Source organism: Lates calcarifer, linkage group LG7_2 (assembly GCF_001640805.2).
Source record: "Lates calcarifer isolate ASB-BC8 linkage group LG7_2, TLL_Latcal_v3, whole genome shotgun sequence".
Classification (NCBI taxonomy): Eukaryota; Metazoa; Chordata; class Actinopteri; family Centropomidae; genus Lates; species Lates calcarifer.
Genome location: NC_066854.1, coordinates 12,403,779 through 12,427,169, shown reverse-complemented (window position 1 = coordinate 12,427,169; position 23,391 = coordinate 12,403,779). Strand labels below are relative to the sequence as shown.

The 23,391-nt window shown below is 40.3% G+C and overlaps 1 protein-coding gene across 1 annotated transcript; it reads right to left on the bottom strand.

Annotated features, from left to right (window-relative positions):
• Positions 1-4,421: 4,421 nt before the first annotated feature.
• LOC108880191 (guanylate cyclase soluble subunit beta-2-like) lies at positions 4,422-22,291 on the bottom strand. Its single transcript, XM_051066124.1, is given in 19 exon segments — positions 4,422-5,568; positions 6,613-6,794; positions 7,353-7,507; positions 8,483-8,629; positions 9,565-9,713; positions 9,795-9,918; positions 12,994-13,011; positions 13,013-13,191; positions 14,001-14,094; positions 14,230-14,331; positions 14,483-14,586; positions 15,254-15,317; positions 15,319-15,366; positions 15,473-15,645; positions 17,060-17,159; positions 19,080-19,240; positions 20,626-20,720; positions 20,814-20,887; positions 22,277-22,291. Coding segments are annotated over 19 exon segments (2,184 nt in total). The 3' UTR covers positions 4,422-5,368.
• Between the last annotated feature and the right edge of the window lie 1,100 nt (positions 22,292-23,391).

The window sequence follows — 23,391 nt, the reverse complement described above, 5'->3', positions numbered from 1 at the left end:
TCCATAGCGATAGAAAATGACTTATTTTTAGGAACTGAGACGCACAGATAACCTCTACAACAGCGCCATTGAACTCTTCCTCGTCGTCCAGCCATTGTTAGTAAAAAAAAACAAAACAAAAAAACAGCTAATAAATCTATACTAGCATGTTTTAGCTTGCGCTAGTAGCTATACATGCGGTTTGCTAGCTGTGACCAATACGCTCTATGACTATCCAATCAAATGACATGAAAATGTTTGCTAAGGCTTACTAGAAGGCCCCGCCCTGGCCTCGCCAATTCGAAATCTGATTGGTCAAAGGATCCGCGAGGCAACAGTTTCATTACCATTCATTTTAAATTACTGTGGCCTGGACTGTTGATTCTGAAGGCCCCAAAGCAGATTTCTGTTAATTTTGCAACACGGGGCTGAAATCTGATTGGATAAAAGCTCTAACATAGACAGACTGTATTGGAGGCAGCATAAGAGGAAGATGAGATGAGATGAAGAGAATAGAATGCTTAATGAACTGATGCTGGAACGCACCACAGAAAAACAAACAACATTGTTGTTTTACAGTTGAAATGATTGTCATCCATTACATAACAGACATGTACTGATAAGTTACAGATTATTACCTAAAGAATATATAAATATTTTATGATTTGTATTTGAAAAAAATGTAAAACTATGATAACTTAAGGTAACAAAATCATTCTAGAACAGAAATTCTAACAAAATTAGCATAAAATGCCTGTTACAAAATCCTTTGTTAAACAGAATTTACAAGTCAAACCATGGTAATTGCAACTATAACTTTTAGTCTGTAAAATATATTTATTAATAGTTACTCAGAAAATGTATCCACAAAATTACATTTGTCCAGCAAGGCCTCTGGAAAAGGTGGGATGCTGCTGACAGGGGGAATTTCACATGGATGGAGCTGTGGAGCAGAGTCCGGTGGGCTGACCTTTATCATCAGAGCCACATATGACGTCCTGCCCTCTCCTACAAAATTAAACATCTGCTTGGAGCACACCCTCTGGTCCCCTGCTTGAAAACGGGGACCACCACCCTGGTCTGCCGCTCCACAGGTGCTGCTGCCGACCTTCACAGTGACACTGAAGAGGCCTGCCATCCAGGACGGCACAGAGATGAGGAAAACATTCCACCAGAGTTTGAATGCAGTGCAGGTGGTACCTGGAGGCCTCTTGAAGCGAGTATTTAAAGTTGGATACATGTAGTTATCATATGCATGCTACATATTAATGTTAAACATTGTGGAGATGTTTAAGTAACTGTAATGTTTTGTTCTGATATGTGTAGAAGTCATGTATTAAGAAACTGTACTACATGACTGTCTATTATTGTTCAGGTGAGATCAAATATCCATAGAAGAAGAAGATCGTGGTGGCTTGTGGTGTACGAAGTGAGAGGTTATTTGATAAGTTGGTTAAGCATAGGAATTGTTCTGTGTGGGCAGTGTGTTTGAAATCACCAATCTCTGGATATTTTTGCAGATGTAAAGGAACAAAAATGTTGTGACATTCAATTGAGGATTTTTACTAAGCACCAGTACATGCTGTATTTCAGTACATTTTAGTAGTAATTGTAATTTATTTGAATAGTTCATCTATGTAGCACGGCTGTCTGTTAGTGTACAGAGGATGTCAAATATTCATAGCAGAAGAGGAGTCTGTTGGTTTGTGGTGTATATTAAAAAAATACTAGAAATGTTTTGTAGTGGGAGGTTATTTGATAGGTGTGTGAATCATATAAGGAATTGTGTTGTGTGGGTAGTATGTTTGAAATCACCAAAGGCTGAGTACTTTTCAGATGTGAATAAACAATAATGTTCTGACAGTCAATCCAGGAATGTAACTGGGTAGCGGATCCTTTGGGCCCTGTGGGTTGTGGGTTGGGGCCTCCATGGATGGAGCTTGTTCCGGTGCATCCCACAGATGCTGGATCAGTTTAGGATTGGGGGAGCGTGAAGGCCAGGTCAACACCTTGGCCTCTTTGTCATGTTCCTTGAGATATTTCTGAGCAGTTTTTGTGGTGTGGTGTATCTCACCTTGCAATGGGCAGCCTGACACAGGAGCAAGTGGCAACATAGCGCTAACACTTTCACGCATTATTCCAGATGTCTCCCACAAGCTGTTGGAGAAGAGGAAGATCCACAGCCTTAGCACAGTCAGAACCAATCATCTGGCTAGATGCAGTCTCTCCATTGATCCAAACATGAAGAGGAACAGTGGTGGAGTTAGACGTCAATTTCGATTATGTCTAGCCTGGACATGTACAACACATAAAGTGCAAAGCTTACCTTTACACAAAGCAGTGGTGTCATAAAAAAAAAAAAAATTCACAGCTGGCCAAGCATATGTTGCCTTAAGTGGAGTTACAGCTGTAGAAAAAATTACTCAAGAAAATGGAAAAATTAAGAACAGAATGTTAACATTCAGGTCTAAATGTGCATGTAATAGACCTAAAACATGATCACAGGCTACTTTACAAAGTATTTTGCATTAAAAGTTCCAAATCTTGCACACAATACTTCCTGTTTTGACTGGAAGTTTTTCCTTTGTAACATGTGCTTTGATTATCAAAATTCTTTCAATAACTTTTGATCAGCTGTTGAGGTGTATGTGTGTGTGTGTGTAAAGGCCCCTCCTTTTTGCCTTCACCACTCAGGCAGCCTTACACAAACATGGTTCAAACAACAAAGGTTTTGGGAAACTATCACACAGATGTTAATTAGTTACTTTAACAATGCATCGTACCAAGTTATTTCAGTGCTAACATCTGTCGTTGTACAGGAAACACACCTGTGTAGTTTTCAGTTGGTACGTCTGAGCTGCTGAGAGTAGATCAGCTCTTCAAGTCAAATTGCTCTGATATACACTGTCAGCTGTGAGACTTTATATAGACAGATGTGCACCTTTCCAGATGATGTTCAATCTCTTTACAAAATGCAAACAAAGGGAAGGGGTCTGAATACTTCCCGAATTCACTGTACATACGTTAACACACACAAAAACTCTGCCAAACTGTTTACTTGCAGGAGGGAGCTGACAAGCTTACATAAGAAATTCTATGCTCTACTCACCTGCCCTCTGCTTCACACACAAACACGTACCGCATGTGTCATTATGGATTGAAGTAGGCTGATTCTGGCTCAGCCATTATCTTCTTACGCAACCCACTACAGTGAAGTGTGTATGTGTATGTGTATGTGTGTGAGAGTGAATGTGTGTTTGCACTCACATTACTCATGTGCTTGTGTGCCATTTTAAGTCATTTCTAAAATTGCACAGTAATAAAGCAGTGCTCTGTCTATCAGCCTCTGCCCCTTCTTTCTAAGCAGGGTTGGTGAGCTTATCAAGTGTGTGAGTCTGAAACACAGAACTGCAGCAATTACTATTGCTTTAAAAGCTAAAGAGTCACAGCAACCGAACACAGTGGCAGATCTCGCTCGTGGTTCTTATTGTCTCTATACAAACATAGACACCAGCATCCACATTACTCATGTGTTATGTTGCAGGGCAGGTCATCATGCCTCTCTGGGGGTGTTATGTATTTCAGTCAACCAGCACATGGTGGTGTAATAACCTAAGGAAATGTATGTACAGACTTTCATGTTCAAAATATGGAATAGAATACACAAGAAGAATAACTTCTGTACATTTAGTTACAAGAGTAACAACTGCTATACTAAAAAAAAACTTTCATTGGCAAGCTGGAAATATGTCAGCATCTGCACCATCACATTTTTAGGATCGTTTAAGTATTTGGCCTTAACTGATCAGTCATGGAATCATATTTGGATCCTTCTTTGAAATCACAGTCTTTTTAATTAGGTAGAATATTGCACGTTGTGTTTCTGCTCTTGGATCCTCTACATTACAGCTGACCTACAGTCATATACTTAGTGAATGTAATTATAGATATTATAATATGTATTAACAAGATACATATCAATTCCATTGTAATATTTTAAACATTTTTTTTTCCTTTTTCTTCTTATCAGAAATAAATCACAAACTACAGCAGTGTCTCCATGCTCTCAGATTTCTGTGCACAATGAGAAAGCTGAGAAGGACAAGGAGCTGTATGCTAAACAAAATGTTGACATAGTTTTGGATGCTCTTTTTTCTATAGTTTAATGGATCTTTGTAATTTGATTTTAATGAATGCTTAAGGCTACTATCTATGTGAACAACACCATTCAGTAAGACTGACCATAGTAAAAAAGATACTAAACTGACATATTAACATGGTGTTGAAATAACACAGTCAAGATAGACTGGTTGTACTTGATTTATTTAGATGGGATTTTAGTGATTTTGTTATTGTCAGCAGGAATTTTAATTTGTGTCACCTTTTTTATTCTAATGTCTTTAGGGGACAGGTAGATGACACTTAAATGACAGATAATACATTTAATTTGCATGTGTATATGTACACAACCCACAGTAGCCTATATTCTGTTGCTAATGAATTGCCAGCAAAACCAGATATTTTCTTGTTGCCTTCTGACTGAGGGATGCTGCAATATGTATATTCCTCATTAAAACCCAAGATGAGAATGGTGATTTTAACATTAATAATCCATCCATCCATCCTCTATACTGCCTAAGGGTAAAGGACATCAACAGACTCAATAAGCTCATCTGCAAGGCTGGCTACATTGTGGGAGGAGAGTTAGCGTCTCTGACAGCAACATGTTGTCCAAGATAAAGATAAGAACAACAACAACTGGACAACTCCTCTCACCCTCTCCATGAAGTGCTGGGTCAGACAGAAGCAGGTTCAGGTTCATCAACCTGTTCAACTCCTCCCTCTAAGAATCTATCCATCAAGAGAATGATCAGTTTCTCCATCTATGTGCAATAATCCACCAACTATCCTGTACATACTCAATCTATAATTCACTGTAAATGTGAACTATGTCCATATTGTTTTATCATTGATGGGGTATGTCTTTATGCTTTGAATATGCGGGGATGGTTATATTGTTATTATGATCATAATCCATACAAAAAGACAATATGGAGGGCACATCTGCATGCATCACTACATGGTATTCTTTTATATGTTTTCCTGAGCCACTGTGTGTCCCCACTACACTACTTTGGCAGCCATAGAATTTGCCTGTACTTGTAACAAATGAGGGTGGGGTTGAACATCAGTAGTTCATACATTTAAAGAAAGCCACTTCCTGGTGTGAAGAAGTATGCACAATAAACTTTGAATAACATATTGTCAGTTTGATTTGGATTTGTGTTACTCCCATTACTTTTTTGTGTTGACCTCACACACCTGTATGCCTGCAGAATCTGGAATGGCTGAATGCCAGTGAGCTGTAAAAGGCAGAAGGGGTCCTCAGTCAGAGTAAAACACAGAGTCTGCTGTTGAAATTGTTTTCAGGTGGACTGTAGCTGTTCTCATTGGTCTCATATGGTGGGGTGATGTCCCAGGCAAAGGGGCTGATTGTGTCGAGGCGGGTGGGGTCCAGGGCAGTGATCCCATCTGATGGTGCATCTCTCTGCTCACTCTCAGTTCTCACATCAGGCTCTTTGTCAGATTCTACATCAAAACATACATTACGTGTAATTATTGAATGTGTGCCCACACTTGATACTCTGTCATCTGATACTCCTCTATCTCACAAACCCATACACACATACTGATGTATGGATTGCATGTTACATGAATGATAACTGTACATAGTAATCATTATCAGAGTACACTTATATGCAACAAGGGGTCAAGTAGCTGAAAAGGTCCCACTCTCAGTTCTGATGAATACACTGCAAACACAGTGAATGCATTCTTTCCATATCACCCTCCATCATGAGCACTATCTCCTGTACAGACTGTACTTCTGGATAATATCACTCTATACTTTCCTCTGGTGTATCTTCAGTGGTTTCTAGTACAGCAACAGCAACACATCAGTTTTATCCACCTGAACATTTGGGAGGGGGGGGGGGGTTGGTTTCAGGAGTAGGTACAACCTCTATAGGGTACAACTTCTTAGGAGGGCAGCTTATAATGGATGCTATGAATAAGGGGAATGAGAGAGAAATTAAAACTTTTCCTGACTTTCAGACTGGTGAAGCCTCAAAAAGAAGTTGTCTAGATTTTGTCCCCTTACATTAAAAGCACATATGGGTGTCTGGCTATTGTAGGGTCAAGACAGACTTGAAAAATTGCACTTGCTTTCCCTCCTATAAGCTCTGGCTAAACTTTAGAATGCATGACTGTGGATTTGTCCCTCCTCTCTATCCCACATAAACCAAATTTCTTATATGAGACAAAACTGAAATCCTGCCCTCTGCAATGCAGTGTGTTTTCCCTTTGAGTCTCTCAGTTGATTAGCTGTACAGAAGCCTCCACAGTTAGTTTCCTGCCTCCAAAGCAGAAGATATACACCTAGCCAACTGCTCATCACCATCTCAGCTAAACTCACCTCACTGGGTTTTGCCACTGGTCACCAAGTCATCAAGTAGTCTCTATCCAGCTTTATTTACTAGGTATGTCACCAGAGGTCAAACATGACATACTTGTTTTTCTACAGCACTGTAGGTACTATCGAAGCATCTCAAATCAATATTTTTTCTTCGTCACCTTTTTTGCTCTGGCCTTGAAGTTCCTCGCTGTAAATGCAGGTCTTTCCACCTTCTCTTCCCATGATGCTATCTTCTGACACCAACAGGTTCCCCAACAGGAAGTAAGTGGTCATCTGGCCTTTACCCTTGACTTCAATCTGCCCACGCTGTTGAATGTTGAAGCCCGCATCCTTCAGCTCACTGAAGAGGGGATTGGGATGGGGTGTGGGGATTGTGTGCCAGGCACACAAAGAGACAGAGAAGCATAGTAAGTCAAATTCTGGAGAGTTTACAACTGCCACTTCCCTTCCCCATTGTCCTTCAGCTCCATGCATACGAGACATACATGTATTTTCAGTAGGGTGGGTGCCTTGGATACCTCCATGTGGTTTTTATGCACAAATCCTGTGTGCGAATGGGAGAAACATCCTTTTTGGTGTGAACTGTTGAAGTGATGCTTGTCCCTCTGTAAGTTTCTCCCATCTCCACACAGGAGATCAGCCAGAGTGACCATCAGGTTCTTGGTCACCTCTGTTACCAAGGCTGTCTCACCCAATTGCTCAGCTTGGCTCAGCTTTAGGAAGAGTCCTGGCTGTTCCAGAGTTCTTCCATTTAAGAATTCTGGAGGCTACTGTGCTCTTGGGAACCTTTAATGCAGCAGCTTTTTTTGTAGCTTTCCCAAGATCTGTGCTTTGATACATCCTGTCTCTGAGCTCTGCTGACAGTTCCTTTCAACTCACACCACACACACACACACACCTATATGTGAAATTGCTGAGGTGAATGTGGTCAGGTACTCCATGGCTCTCCATCCTGGAGGCTGTGTTAACAGTGTCTCCAAACAGGCAGTAGCGAGGCATCTTCTCCCCCACCACCCCAGCTAATACTGGGCCAGTATGGAGACCCACACGGATCTGAAACATACATTTCACACCATGTCAGCGCATACAGTACATACTGGCTGTAACAAAAAACAACAGTGGTCTATATTGTGACATTAATCCACATACTACGTGTGATGTCTCCTCTGTCCCTGCTTCTTGCTTTTGTTTTTGCACAGTATTCTTAGGGTGCACCATCTTAACCCTTTCCATGTCTCGTCCTTGTGTTCCCTCTTTGTCCTCCCTAATGTCTCCTTCCTGTTGTCCTTGTGTGTGCATGTGCAGCTCCACTCTCATCTGACTCATCAGAGCACCTGTCCCCCATCGCTCATCAACCATGTATAATAAGAATCCTGGCTCTCCAGTCATTCCTCACCAGCTTGTTCCACTATACCAGTGGTATTTAGACTCGGCCGCTATGTATCTCTCCAGTCTCCAGTGCCAGCGTTGCCCCCTGCTTCATCTGTGCTACCAGGACTCCGTCTGAACCCTCCAGCCAGTCTCCACCACCATCATCTGCCAGCCAGCTCCCCTGACTTCATTGTCCCTCTCCATTCCCCCCTTATCATCATTCCAAATATGCATTAAACCTACAACAACCTTATCACTGTCTCTGAGTCTGCCTCTGGGTCCGAATACAAACTGAACCCTAACAGAATGGACCCAGAGGATTCGGACCACTTCTGCCAAGCTCTTGCATTTGCAGTCTTCTTTACTGTCCATTCACTATTAGCACTACCCCTACCAGTATCATTATCTTTATTACCATCAGAAACCACAGCAGTGGTAGCAGTGTTTTAATTAACCACTTACATATCAATTTCATTTTATAGATATATGTATATGTTCAACATGTGCAATTTATTATCTTACCGAAACAACTACTCAGCTCTGCCAGGGTTTAGAATTCCATTCATGTGTGCACTTATTGAGAGTGCCAGTTCAGGCCTTGATGCATGGTCAGATGAGACATTCAGAACTCTGCATTGTAGCACAAAATATTCTCACCTGTATGGGTTTGCCTGTTACAGGGTTGGTGACCTCTTTGGCAGCTATCCTCATACCCAAAGCGAAGTTTGCCACCCTGTGAGCGTGGGTTTCTGTAGGGACTGGAACGCCACCCACCACCATGTATGCATCACCAATAGTCTCAACCTTAGGAAACCAATAAAACCCAAGGCAACTGAAACAATATTTGACTGACCAATGTGAAGTGACCAAATGTAGTTTCAGCTACTGAACAGATAAAGACAAATTATTCACCATCTACCATATTCAGCACCCTTCACCCACAATCTCCACTGACTTAAACAGAAGCAAAACGCTCAAAACAACTGCTCAACATTTACATCATTATAATTAAACCAGGGTTTTGTGGATCCCATTACAGGTTGATATATAATTGTATTTGCAAGGATATGACTCACATGAATTCCTCAAGGAACATTTTATCTCTTAACACTTTTTTTTTTAATTAACAATTAGCAATGACTACTTTGTCCTTTTTGTGCACACACAGCCATCCCTTCAACAATACCTTAAATAAGCAGACCTAACCTCTACTTTCAGATTCTCAACACTTCAACTGTTTTGCTTGTCTGTATGTTTTCTATATGTTTGTCTGTCTCTATCAATTACCTTCTATGTTCACCAACTTAAAAAAAAGAAAAAAAAATCATGATGATAAAACTGAACTGAATTAGAGCGGATTCAGATTCAAAAAGTAAGTCTGACGCAGGATTCAGACTTAAGTAAATTACACTCAACCCTCAGGCTAAGTACTTTCTCAGCTTAAAAGTGGGAATTTTGTGCTGAAGCTACAGGGAATTAAAACTATGATTGTAAATAATAGATCTAGAGACTATGAATTTGGAGCTGAATACAGTAGGTGTGCTTTACAATGTGAGGAGAATCCCATACAAACATGGAGAAAACAACAGCTACGCAAAGAGTTTGAGTAAGCACGTGGAAAGAGTTCTTTAATGTAATTATGGCCGGCAACCTAATTCAGTACAATGCATCTTGCACAATAGCTTATACCCTACACCTGTTGTAGAGATGATGACAGCATGTTACAGGAGGGACAGTACCTTGTAGACGTCATGTACATTGGTGAGTCTGTCAAACTTGGAGTACATGGAGTTTAGCATGTGAACAATATCGATGGGCTCACAGGCAGCGCAGATGTTTGTGAAGGTTACCACATCACTGAACAATATAGTGCACACATCAAATTCACCTGAAAAAGACCAAACACTTTGACAGAGCAGCAGACAGATATGGAGACATAGACAGCTGGGGTGATTGATAGACGACTGACCTGCCTTTACGCTCTTCCCATCTTTAAGCTGATTGGCGATGTGACGTGGAAGCATGGCGTACAGCAGAGTCTCTGTCTTCTCTTTTTCAGCCTCTAGGTGCCGCGACAGAATCCTCAGTTCCTCCTATAGACACACAAACATTAACACACACACACAGACTGGAGGATAACTGATATATATACACATACACACACACACACACACACAGTGCTTAACAAATTTATTAGACCACCACCCAATGTATAGTTTAGGCCACAGTTGCCCTAAATTAATAGCACTGGTAATTACCAAAATCATTTTTATGTTTCTGTAATGGCTAATAAATCAGTATATAGAAGCTCTTTAACCAAAATGATATTTTTAATGCTAAAATATAATTATTATTGTTATGCATACATTTTCAAATTTACTGTTCTACCAAAAAAAAAACCCCCAGAAAAAATAGTAAAGCACATTATTAGATCTTGATTAAGAAGTCAAGTTATAGTTATTCACTTGCATTATAAAAAAAACTAAAAAATTAGTTTTAGTGATGGAATGTTATGCTTGATTAATTTCTGACTTCTCAGAGTCTAACTCTTTTTCAGTTTGCATTACACTGCATTGCATTGATCACTATAGGGGATTTGATGCTGCATAACTTTTATTTAACTTTTGAAGAGTCCTCTTCTTTGTGTTGTTGTTGTTGTGATTTGTGGTGAGTCAAGTAATCTTGCTGACTAATCTTGCTATAGCCTAATGTTTAAACAGCTGCTTTAACTGAAAGCTCTCTCTTATTCTTTTTATTAAAGGATTATACAAGTGCCATTTTATGTAAGTGGATTTTTCAGTTAGCAAAGTCAATCTCTGACTGACTGATAGATAAATGGACTTTATTGTCAACCTAAGTGGAAATTTCTCTTTGGCTTCTTCCCAAGTATAATAAAAGTACAAAAATACGCACACTACTCATAACACAACACACTTTAAGAAACACACAATATACATTAGTGCAATGAGCAGACAGCAGCAAATATCAGAGAGTTCAATGCCTGTATGGCATAAGGAATAAGAGACTTAGTGTATTATAGTATAATGTAAATGTAGAATATGCACTGATATTTGGGATCTAAGTGCCACATGGAGTGGGATGTTGTGAGCACTGGCAACACGTGGGCCAGGGCGCCAGCCAAATTGAGGCTGCTCCCCTTTCGGCAATAAACCCAGCAATCCATCTTCTATGTAATGGCAGGTTTAGACGCTCAGCCATGGAGCAAATAATTACAATCCCAAATTAATAGCTTGGAGAAGACAATCTCCTCTTATTAATCATGACTGTAGCAGGTGACCAGTGGTATGTGGATACACGCATGGCTGAGTATAGCAGCAGCATGAGCCATAGAACATGACCTCAGCAGTTTGGACTTGACTAATGTAGAGAATAACCTCCAAAACTAAGTGTCATCAGGTGGGAATAATACAGAAAAAAATAGCAATTCAAAATGTACCACAAGAACTGAACTGATGTTAATTAAACATCAGTTCAGTTGATGTTTGACAGCAATTAAGCTTGGAAGGTCACTGAGAGCAAAATAAGAGCAGGAAGATATGTAGGAAAGCAGCAACCTCCAAGGCACATGCATACTTATAAGGGCAGAGATGCACTTGGGACACTGCCAAGAACAGGGGAGCACTGTGCTTCATGAATCCATGAATTTCAAACACTGATTATCAATCACAAACTCCACTGAGCCCACTAAATGACTTGCATCATAGCATCATAGCATTTTGTCCAATCCACACTCCCAACTACTGAGCTGATGTAACTTGATCAGTTAACGTTACATTGTTTAGCTTGAGGACTCCTCACTCTGATGGGAGTGAGAAGTCACAACAGAGAACACTGTGTTAGTGGAGCATCTTTCCTCACAAATGATCAATGGCTGAGAGAGAGCACTTTAACTTGACTCATTTCTCTTTGGTATGTTGACAGATTTCGCATGGAATTAATATTAGTTACCAACAGCTGAGAATGAGATAGTTTCTGCTTGAATGTGTATGCCAATCATGACTGATATCAGAGAGGGAGAATGAAACAATTAAGATTATACAGATGATTTTGCCAAAAAATTCAACTAAAATCAGATATTCAGCCAACTCCATGGTCAGAACTCACAATCACATCCACTGATGTTCCAAAATAATGCTGATGCTCAGTTGCAGCTGCTAATTAATGTTATGGATAAGATGGGACAATGTTTTTCCTCATTTTTCATTTCAAATACTTGGTATATTACTTTTCTTTGTTCACTGTTTGAACATTTAGGTGCTTGTAAAGATCTATAGGATTATATCCCGATTCAATATGGTAAACAGGAACAAGTGGCAAAATAACTGCTATTTAACATGGCATGGTAAATATGTATTTGTTTTCATTTAGACATTTAAAATCCTCCATACTTGCACTGCCATCAGTGTGACTGCCCAACAGGACAGATGGTCTGTGAAGCACAAGGATTTCATAACTGAACTATGACCAGGAGGCATCCTTTTACTTTCTCCGACTGTGAGGAGGTCTAACGTTTTCACCTCAGAGATGACAAGCAGCGACATTCAAATAAGAGTCTCACAAGATCAAAAGTGAGGCTAATGTAGACTGATACAGGAGTTTAGTGTGGGGCTGCTGCTCTGCAGGTGTGCTGAACTGACTCTAATTGGACAGGCAAGTGACTAATGTGTTTCTCATATTTGTGGGCAAGGCAAAGCGAAAAAGGAGTAAAGATAAGAAAAAGCAATTAACCAATGAACCACAAGTATATGACTAAGAAGATGTTGCAATTTATCTTGTGGGAAACATGAATGTCTGAATTCATAGCTATCCATCCAGTTGTTGTTGAGACATTTCACTTGCTCACTTGTTTTCCGGCCTCATGTGAGACGCTTCATGTACCCACAGCACCCAACAGCATGCTCTGTTTTCATTATATCAAGTCAATTTATGTATATAATTTAAATGTGGGTGGTACTGTCACCTCACAGTAAGAAGGTTGTTTCTATATGTTGGCCCAGTGACAATACAATGCCCCCCCTCCGATAAGTGGTATAGATAGTAGAAGAACAAATTAACATTCTCACTCACTGCAGAACTAAATAAATAAACTGGGCTGCCATATTTTCCAAGACTCTCACAAAGACATGAAGGAGATGCTGCTTCCCTACTTTTTTCCTCTCCAGCTGGATTGGTCAGCTCCATCTCAGCTAGACGTTGCTGGTTGAGGAGAACCAGGTCCCTGGTGACGTCGTGTTGGGCCAGGTCAGCCAGGTGAAGGCCGACATCTTGAAGTTCCTGGAGGCTTCGTAGCTTCGGAGAACACAGGTACAACATACAGCCAAGAGAATCCATCCACAGCATCTGACCTGCGCCGAATCACAACAAAAGTCATCTCAAGGCACTTTTGTTATAGAGCAGGTCTAGACCATACTCTTTAAAATAGGATACAGAGAGAAACCCAGCAGTTCCCACCATGAGCAGCACTAGGTGACAGTGGCAAGGAAAAACTTCCTTTTAAGAGGCAGAAACCCCGAGCAGAACTGGACTCAGGGTGGGCGGCCATCTGTCTGTACAGTGTTACTGTAAAATGTACAGTATTGGTGTGAGCTTTCCCCAGTCTTGCCTTGATGTCCTTCTGTGCGCCACTGTCCTTGCTACTGAGGCTGCCTACTTAAGTAAAGTCCTGCTCTGACCACAACTAATTAGGTTCAGAACTCAAATATTAAGGTGGAGACACATATCACTGCTTGCCCACAGACATCTCAAAGTGCATGTTAAAGTACCACTAAAAAGTCCACCTTAAGAAGGCTGAAATTATGATTCTTTAGGGAAAGGGACGTCCACACTGAGGCTGTCCTTTACCATGACTGTGGTGACTGCAGACTCAGAGAGAGAGGAACATGGGTGTGACCCTGGCTGATGATTGGCTGAGAGTTGACCGCTCTCAACTCTCTTCTCTGTTCTGACCAAACGGCTGTGAAATGACTTCCTCACTGATAGGAAGTATAGTCACCACTGATTTTTCCCCCCTTTGAGACTACACCTCAATGCTCCATACAAGCGCTTCCTGATCTTGTATTTCTTTAAAGCACTTCCTCAAAAAATACAGCTACAGGGATATGAAGTTGATTTGACTGGTGGTATGTTCAGTAAATGTACTGTAGTGCTATCTTACCTCTTAGTTTGAGCGTGGAGTGTTTGCCTTTGAAGCTCTTCAAGACAAACTGACTGTTGATGAATTTCCTGATGCTCTTAATGGTAAAAGTCACCTGGAGGACAGAAGAAGAAGCTGCACAACACTGCTTTAATGTTTACTACTGATGTATTGGTTTTAGTTTGAAAGTATCTACAAAATAAATCTTGATTTAGTTACGATGACTCATGGCTCTGTGACTGTGTTTTACCTGTGGGTGTACAATGGTGAAGTACTGGTCCAACGAGGCATCTCTGGCCTGAAGACCCGGAACAAACTTCTGTATGTTTACCCCTGTCTGCCTGACCTTCAGCTGACAGACAGTCCAAGACACAGACCAGAGACAGGGAAAGACAAATATGTGGCAGAAAGGTATGGTAAAGCCAAATCAAAAATATTTCAAGCGTACCAATGAATTTAATAATAAAAAATGGGCATGCAGCTGCAGACACGTGGAGCCTTACGTCTTCATCAAAGACAATATGGAAAGGAAAAGCATTGCAGAAGGCTTTCTCTTCAATCCACAGCGTGTCCGGGTAACAGGGAGCAAAGGTGTGCTGGTGGCTGACTGGGAAATAAATCAAACACACCCATGGCATCAAATGTTGGATAAGCTACTCTTACATATGCGACTCCGCTCTCTATGAGCAAATTAATTTCTAATACAGTTTAGAATTGTTTTGCATTGCAATATTTTTTCTTATTGTACAAACACAAATACACATTTGCAGCTCATTAAGATGTTCTAACAGGTGATTTCATGACTGTACTTCATTCTGTTTAATTGTATAGATGTACTACTATACACTACACCACTGTTGATCACTATCTGCAACAATTACTCTGTGTGTTTACATTCAGAAACCATCTCTCTGTGGTAGTTGTCACTGGTAGCAGGGGCAGTATGTAATATAGTGAAAATGTGATTAGATTTTTTTTTTTTTTAGATTATGAGTCAGTTAAATTAATTCTTCAACATTTTGGGAAATACAAGGAATTAATATTGAGAGTTAAATATCTGTGTTATGGTGAGTACAAAGGTGGAGTCAGGATGTATTTAGCCTAGCAGCGAGCCCAGCTCTCCCCAACCTAGGGAGAGCCAACACTTCTATGAGGTTTCAGAATAACTTACATGCTGGACCTGTTTCCTCATCTGTTTATCTGTCTGTGAAGTGCCTCTACAGCATCTCTACAGCCAGGTCAGTGAGCACAGGTCTTAAACTCTAAGTATAAACTTATAGAGAGTTCACCTTTTTCTGAGAGAACCACAGCTCTGATCAGGTCCCAGCCACTATTTTTCTCCAGCCAGCGACACACGCCTCTCTCTCATTCTTCTGAAAAATGCCTCCTGAGGAAAATCACACAAAGCACAAGCAAGCCAAGAAACAGAAACATGCATAACATCTACAATACATATATAAACAAACCATGCACATACACTTACAGACACCCACCCCTCTATAACTGGAGTGGTCCTGGTCTATAGTCTTGCAGGCCTGTTTGGTCTGTTTGACCAGAAACACAACATGCTCCTTCTTCCCTGTCCTCTCATCTTCCTCTGATTGATTTAGAACCACCATGGTCACTTCGCTATCAAAAAACTCCCTGGCAACCGCCTCCATGATACCTGCAGCAAGATGGAAAAACAGTTAATAGCAAGCCCAGGTGTTGTGTTCACGTCCCCTGAAGAAGGATAAATCTTGGTCATGTTTCTCCACCGATGCTCATCAGGCTTTCTAATGCTAATGCATGAGAGAGGCAGAAACTGAGGCTACAGCTTGCCAGTGGTCTGAACAGCAGTTGTGGGGGGTCAACCTCATAGACCTCAGAGTCTAACTCCTCACAACTGAGGATGGGCCAGAGAAAGAAGTACCTCATGATTCGGTATGGTGCTTTGATAGTCATGAAAAGTATTAAGTTAACTGCTCCTACTTCAACGACCACAACTTCTTAGTTGACTGAAAATGAGATTTGTGGGATGGATACATCACTCACCTGCAGGCTGATTAGGATAAATTTACTCCCCCTCCTAAATAGGAAATGGGAACGTCAAACAGAATGAATGAAGTGAAATGAAATGTTAATACAGTCTGGTCCTGAAGGGCCTCAGTATACTCTGCTTGTCACATATATCATCTGAAATCCCTTCAATTCACTGCTTTTTTCCATAAAAACATGTTTGTTCAAGCTCCTGGTCTGATGTCTTTCCCTGTCTGTTTTTCCCTGGTGTCTCCCCTCATGTCTGTGTGTGTGTGCTCCCCTGCAGAGGCGTGGTGCAGCTCCGGTCTCCTGGCTCACCTACTTCCCATATGTCATCAAACTCAGTATAAGAACTCTGGCTCTCCACCCACTCCTCACCAGATTGTTCCTCATGCTTTGCGGTACCACACACTAGATTTGCTAGCATGTTGAAACAGAGTTATTCCTGGTGTTTCCTCATGGTTTTTGTTCAGTTGTGTTTTCTGTGTGCTGCAGTATTCACCTGGTCTGCTCCCACCTTTACCCTGCCACACCACACCTGCTCCTCCTCCTTCAGTCTCCTTCCTGCCTTCTCCATTCCCCTGACACTACCTACCAGTCTCCATTACCCCCTCTTCATTGTCACTCACTTGCACGCTGCCAGTCCGTCTCTGCCACCCCTCTCTCAGACCACTCAAAAGTCATCACACCAGACATAAACTTAGTTAACCATGTGCAAAATTGCCTTTTATGAATTTGGGCCCTTGCCCCTCAAACATCCTCTGCATGTCCCTGACTCAGACGCTCAGTTGTGCACCACTTTTTGGTTTAAAAAGGTTTAATAATAACTGAGTAAACAAATAAGCAGTGATGGTAAAGCCAGGTCTATTCCATCCATTGTTTTTAGTTGTTTGACATGCATCTTTAGTCAGTTTAATGTATCTTTGGTATTATCTTTGACCATATGATGATCTGATGAAACAACTATTAGTTAAAACCATTACAAAATGTAAAAAAAAATGCATATGAGATTAGAATATATGCAGTGGATTGAAGTAGTCAGTAAGAGTGGTTGTCCTTACCAGGTACAATATGGTACAGGCCCTTCCTGTCAGAATAGTAGTGAAGCAGCATCTTCCCATCATCTGTCATCTCCACTCGGAAAGACGGCGCATTCATTTCCTAAAAAAAAAGGAAGTAGGAGTCTGATTCGGTTCTGGCGGGTGATGGATGCATCTTTTATTTTTAAATTCTATTTTGAGTCAAGTCAGGTAGATAAGCCTGATGTAAAAGTACATATAACATTGCTGCTTATACAAATCAAACCCATCACTCCCTCTAGCGGCCCAGAGCATTTCCAGCGTGGCTGTATTCTTTTTGCATGTTTGTCCCTGTTTGTATGAGTTTTGTTTTTTGTTGCATTTCCCTTGGTGATGTTTTCTGTCTTGTATGTGTTTTGTCCTTAGGGGCCACTGTACACTTACAATTAGTACACTGAGAGAACTTTATGCTTATGCTCATTGTTATGCTAGAAAAGGAATCTTGTCCCAAATGGCAGGTTTCTGACAAACTATACAAGGTTTTCCTCCAGGATTTCCTTGTATCTAGCCTCAGACTTGCCTTATCTGGTTGATGCCAATCTCAAGATGTGGACACCTAATACCACTGTACTGCAAATCAATGCTCTTAGCAACTTTCATCCAGACTCTAATGGATGATGAACGAAAACCCTCATCCCATTCCTAATTTGCTTTAGCTTTAGATTAGCATATTATAAGCTGTCCAGTCCAAATAGCCTCACATACAGAGTGTAGAGCACGGAAGTGTTAGCATTAGCACAACCTCAGGATACTAGAAAGCAGTCAGAAGGGACATGGTGTTTTGTGTTTAGTTTGATGAAGTCGGCAGGTAGTAATTAGTCTGTTTGTTTCTATTGAGTTAACAATGAGACGGTGCAGTGTGCATAATGTCTGAACACTGGTTTCTGAGTTAGTACGCATTTTGGAAGGCTCAGAGGAGAAGTTAATCATGACTTTAGAGCAAGTTAAGTTGGAGGAAAACATGGCAGCAGAATGCTTGGTGGAAGCTCTTGATTTAGAAAATATTTGGTTTGAGATGGAATGAGAGAAGACACCAGAGAAATGGAGAGAGCCCTGGGCAGCACCCTCAATTAGGAAATGACTCAAACTGAAGTTGAGAAAGTTGTAGGTTACAGGAAAGATTATGGAACCAAAGTCTCCTGGGGATGTGTTTGACTATGTCTCCTCTTTGCTGGTAAAAAAAAATGCTGAAGCATGTTGAGGAGGTGATATATGTCCTTATTATACCCAGAAAACTAAGTTAAGACCAAACTGTGTAAATGCATTAAATGTGAGATTGTGGTGTTATGGTGTGGTGTGCAGTGCCTGAAATGGTGGAATAAGAGTTGGACTCTGATCATTCTCCCCCTGATAGTTTGAATGTCAGGCTGTATAACACTCAGGCTGGAGTTAATTTGCAATAACCAAGCAACCCTCACTCATTTGCAGGAAAGCCAAAGGTCAGATACAGTAACAAGATTTGTTGATGGATTTGGGACACAATTCCCTTGATGCTTATGCTTTCTGTCTGTCTTCTGTCTGTATGACCTTTGTCCTCAGGAGACGAAGCACATACAACTATTGTTTCTCAGTGTTTCTGGCTGCACTGGTAGAACTGACACAGCTCCTATAAAACAACATCCATGCTTTTGTTTTTATAAATCAAGTTGAGACTGCAAATTAATTGAAATTATCTCCTTAAAGGGGAATTTCAGGCAGACTTTGACATGGTGCAGCTTCTGCTCCTTGGTGGAACTGCAAATGCACACCAGCAACCTGTGACACAAGTCCAGATGTTGCACAACATTAGTCACTTGGGTGCAGTGGAATCAAGTTGCAAAGACAGCACTGACATATCTTAGGCCCTTTTCACATGATCTTGTTTCAGCTGTAGAGTTTCAGTCAGTATGAAAGTTCCTCCACAGCTCATAACCTGTTCTCCCACAACATTAAACTGTCAATCCACAACCACTGTAAGTAATCACAATGCAAGTCAGAGTTTGTGTGACACCCTCGAGCATACCTGATAGGACAGAGCCAGATAACTATGGAGGGCGTCCAGATTTCCAATGAATTCTATTAGATCTCCTCCCAGTGTCCTCAGCATGGTGTCGTAGCCCGCTTGCTTACAGAAACTAAAGAAATGTTCTCCAAAAAGCTTGAGAAACACATCAGCAGAGACATCTGAAACATCAAAACACATGCAGGGAACACTGTCACAGAAGAGATATTATATTCATAAAATATATGACTTATCATTTTGCAGTCTGGCCTCCCAGTGCACACGTGTTTGCCTTATTACAGCACTGGCAGTGCCTATTCCCATAAGTATGTACAGTCCAGATAATCAGACCCCTAGGAAGAGCTTATTAACCTGTTGACATGCCCTGAATAAACAGTTCTTGTTATGTTTTATACATCTGTGCCCACAGGGCCACTGTTTCACAATCTATCCATGTACCTGCCATATGTGATCTATACATGTATACATAATAAATCAGCTCATCTTCTACAAAGGTTTGTGCAGCCGCTGTTGTGGAGCCTGTTCACCCATTACAAATGTGTAAAGTACCATCTCATCACAATGTTTCTTCAGTGCTGACATTATAAAAAAAGGAAAACATTAAAATACAAATAATATTTATTCAATAATCACTTACATGGTGTGTGATTCAATCAAAGCAGAATCCAAAACTGCAGTCAACAACAATCCTATGCACCCTAGATGATTTTTAAGCAATTATATGAACATCCACTGGGTGTAACCTGTTTGATTTCATCTGGGACATTGTTAACACCTGAGTTATCACATGTCCACATAGATGTAGGTTCACACCTCTGACACCTACATGTTTGCATTTTTGTTGAAGTGCAAAAACATCACATACAGAAAATACTGTGATGTTTACTTTACTAATTTAGTGACTTGTTTTTACTCAGTTATAACAACTTATAGCCTTATAATATAAAAAAACTGCTTTACATGAGAATGTTGAGTGAGGAAGTATGTGTCCATTTGGGCTCATTAATACAGTCCCTGGCAAACTCCAACTCTGTTTAACTGAGAGAAATTTCAGAAAAATGTCATAGCTATGGTTAGAAGAAATATGCCTGAATAAAATACTGGCCTTTAAATCAAGATAAACCTCTTATTGAACATTGAGATGAGAAAAAGTGAAAAGACATTTCTCCATATATACCATAAAGCTGTGTAAACGTGACATGCATGTCTTTGCTATAGTTTCAGACTGATGCGTTTCTTTTCTGTCTGGGGGTCCTGTTGTTTAAACAGCAACTGCACTTGAGCCCATCTTGAGCATCCATGGGCGAGTTTGTCTTAAAATGAAGAGTGGTCATTGCTGTCTACAAGACCTGATCTCAGGTCAATGGAACAATATTTTACTGTCCAAACTCAACAAGAGATCTCATAAGCAGTTAGTCAGACTGGTCTGACATTTAATGACAAAATGTGATGTCTGATACATAAAGAGCACACAGCAATGAAAGGCATCAAAATGAATGAAAATACTGGAGCTCCTGCCAGGACGTAGAGGAATTTGAAGTCTTACCCAGCAGTGAACAGGCCTCCTCCACCAGGCCTACGGTTAGGATATCATCATAAACCGTATATGTCATGAAGTGATCCTGGGCCCCTGGTAGAGAGCTATGCAAAAAGTATGACCTTCATGAAATGTCTGTATAAAGCTGTCAGCAGCATCACAGTCATCATATATATATACACTGTATGTGCCCAAACCTGAGTTTGTCCCACATCTCTTGTCCAAACTTCTCTATCACCAGAGACTGGAGGCAGCTGTTGATGAAGCCGTACTGAAAAGAACACAAACATTTTATCTGGTCACCACTTTTAAATTCAAGTCAGTGTCACAAATAGATAGCACAAACCATTCAACAGCAGGTCACAGCACTGTCATCACAAAATACATGGACACAATGACACACCCTTCTTCCTGCATATATATATATATATATATATATGGCACTATGAATATAATTTTTATACCAAAATAGTACTATACAATGAAAGGATGACTTTTAGTCTCAAGAGAGGAGAGATATTTTCCAACATGACAATCACCCCAAATCCCCTGCAAAGTAAAGTAGAAAACAGTGAGAGCTAAGGCCTGGCCATGTCTGCTCCCTGACTTGAATCTAATAGAACGCAAGTGGAGTATTTTAAAGTGCTGCTGTGTCACTGTGTATGTGCTTTAGTTGTGACATTTGTGAAAATTAGCTCTGTTATAATCCATCAAATGTTAACATTTTGTTTAATCCATCCACATCAGCTAAAAAGACAAAACAAATACTCATACATTATACATACATTTTAGCTGGAATAAGAGCTCTACTCTTGACACTTCAAAAGAAAAATCAAAAATAATGATGATGGCAAGTATGAATAAGAAGCTTTATCTATTCTCACCAAAACAAAGAACAGATTGATTTAACGCAGCCTTAGATCCACATTGTATCTGCTCAGGTTAAATAATATAAACAGCAATAATGAGTGGTAATGGAGTCTATCACTATAATAATCACATTAGAACTCATCATAATCAAACTCATAATCATATCATTACCATAATAGTCAATGCTATTATTATTACTATTAACAAACTAAATATATTGAAAATTTGAATTTCCTTATTCATAATTGTTTTAAAATTGTTTGTTACATTTTAAAGTTATTTATTTATTTTTCAACAAATAAATCAATAATATTAATATTTGAGAGTTTGTATTGTGCCAACAACCAAATATAGGGAAGATCTATAGCTGCACATCTTTGTGTGTGGATGGCTTGAAATGTGGATTGAAAGTCCAGCCTTGCCATTCTAAAGATAAGAGCAGTTTGTAACTTTAGCATATATATATATATTCCAATGATATATACATCCCATCCCAGTGATGGCAGTAATCTAGTAATCTGTCAAAATAGGAAGAAATACTCACCATGTCTGTATTTGGTGTTGCCTACTGAATTCTTCAACCACAATGTAGTACAGACTTAACACTCTTCTCTCTCTCTCTCTCTCTCTCTCTCTCTCTCTCTCTCTCTCTCTCCAGAGCCAAATTCCCACCCCATCTCGTAGCTTGCCTCTGCTCACCCACTTCAGTACTTTTAACAGCTGGTTGTGGAGGTAGAAATACCTGACCCAACTATTTGTCTTTAGTTTTAAGTTTAGACTGGGTTTAAACCTGTGCTGACCCCATTGCTATGTCTCTGTATGTTTCTGTGTCCTGTATAAATCACTTAAAAGTCACTGGAGGTCACTGTATCTGAGATTTAACTAAATCCGAATATGGAGCCATAACAGTGACTGTAAAATTTTGACACTGAAAATAAAGTTTGGATTGAAAACAGAGCCTAAACTGAAAAAAATATATATATTGGTAATGACAATCAGGTGGTAAAGGGCCTTCTGGCCAAGTTATTGGCCGTGTCCTCACCGCAGAGTTTGAGCATGATTACCGGTCCACATGGGTCATCCCTGCCCAGCTTGGAGTCTGCTGCCTCAGACATTCTGGACATGGTAGTGAAGGAACTTTGCCAGAAAAAGAAGTCGAGGTTCCCACTGAAACAACAGACAACAGTCTAACAGACTAACAGGTTCTAACTGGCATGGGTGTAGGTCACATGGAGGATCTCAAGGCTGTTAACTTCTCATGTTTAACTTCAATGAAGTCTTGGGAGCACAGGGTTTCATATTGATTGTATATTAAAGATGGAAAAAAATAAATTAAACAATAAAAACCAAAAAATAGCATAAGGCTGCTGCAACATAATAACATGTAAAACGAGGAGGGGTCTAAATACTTTCTGAATGCATTGTACAACAGGTGAGAACAAGTGAATCGTTCTTAACTTGGTTTTTTTTTTTTTTTTAAGTTGTTTAAAGTATCATACATGCAGAGTTAGAGGACCTTCAGGATATTTAAAGAGTCTGTGAAGCTTTTGCATGAGGGCTCCGGGCGTCACATGACTCGGTTTGTTTACGCCGCCATATTGGCGGGAAAAGACTGAGCAAAAATGGACGGGGCCAGCCATTTTAACTTCACAATTTAAATCTCTGGAAATTTAACGATATATTGTAAGACTTGATATATTAAACATTACCTACCTGTGGGTTCCCATCGCTCCTTTCCCTCTGCTCGCTCCTAGCTTGTTTTATGGCAGTAATCCATTTCTGTTGTCTAAAATGCTCTCCTATTTACTTGTTCCCTACTCTTCTGGCATCCCGGGGCACAAAAGCTATCCGCCATGTTTGTTTTTCAAACATACAGTAGGCAAAGAGACAAGTTAGCTGCCATGC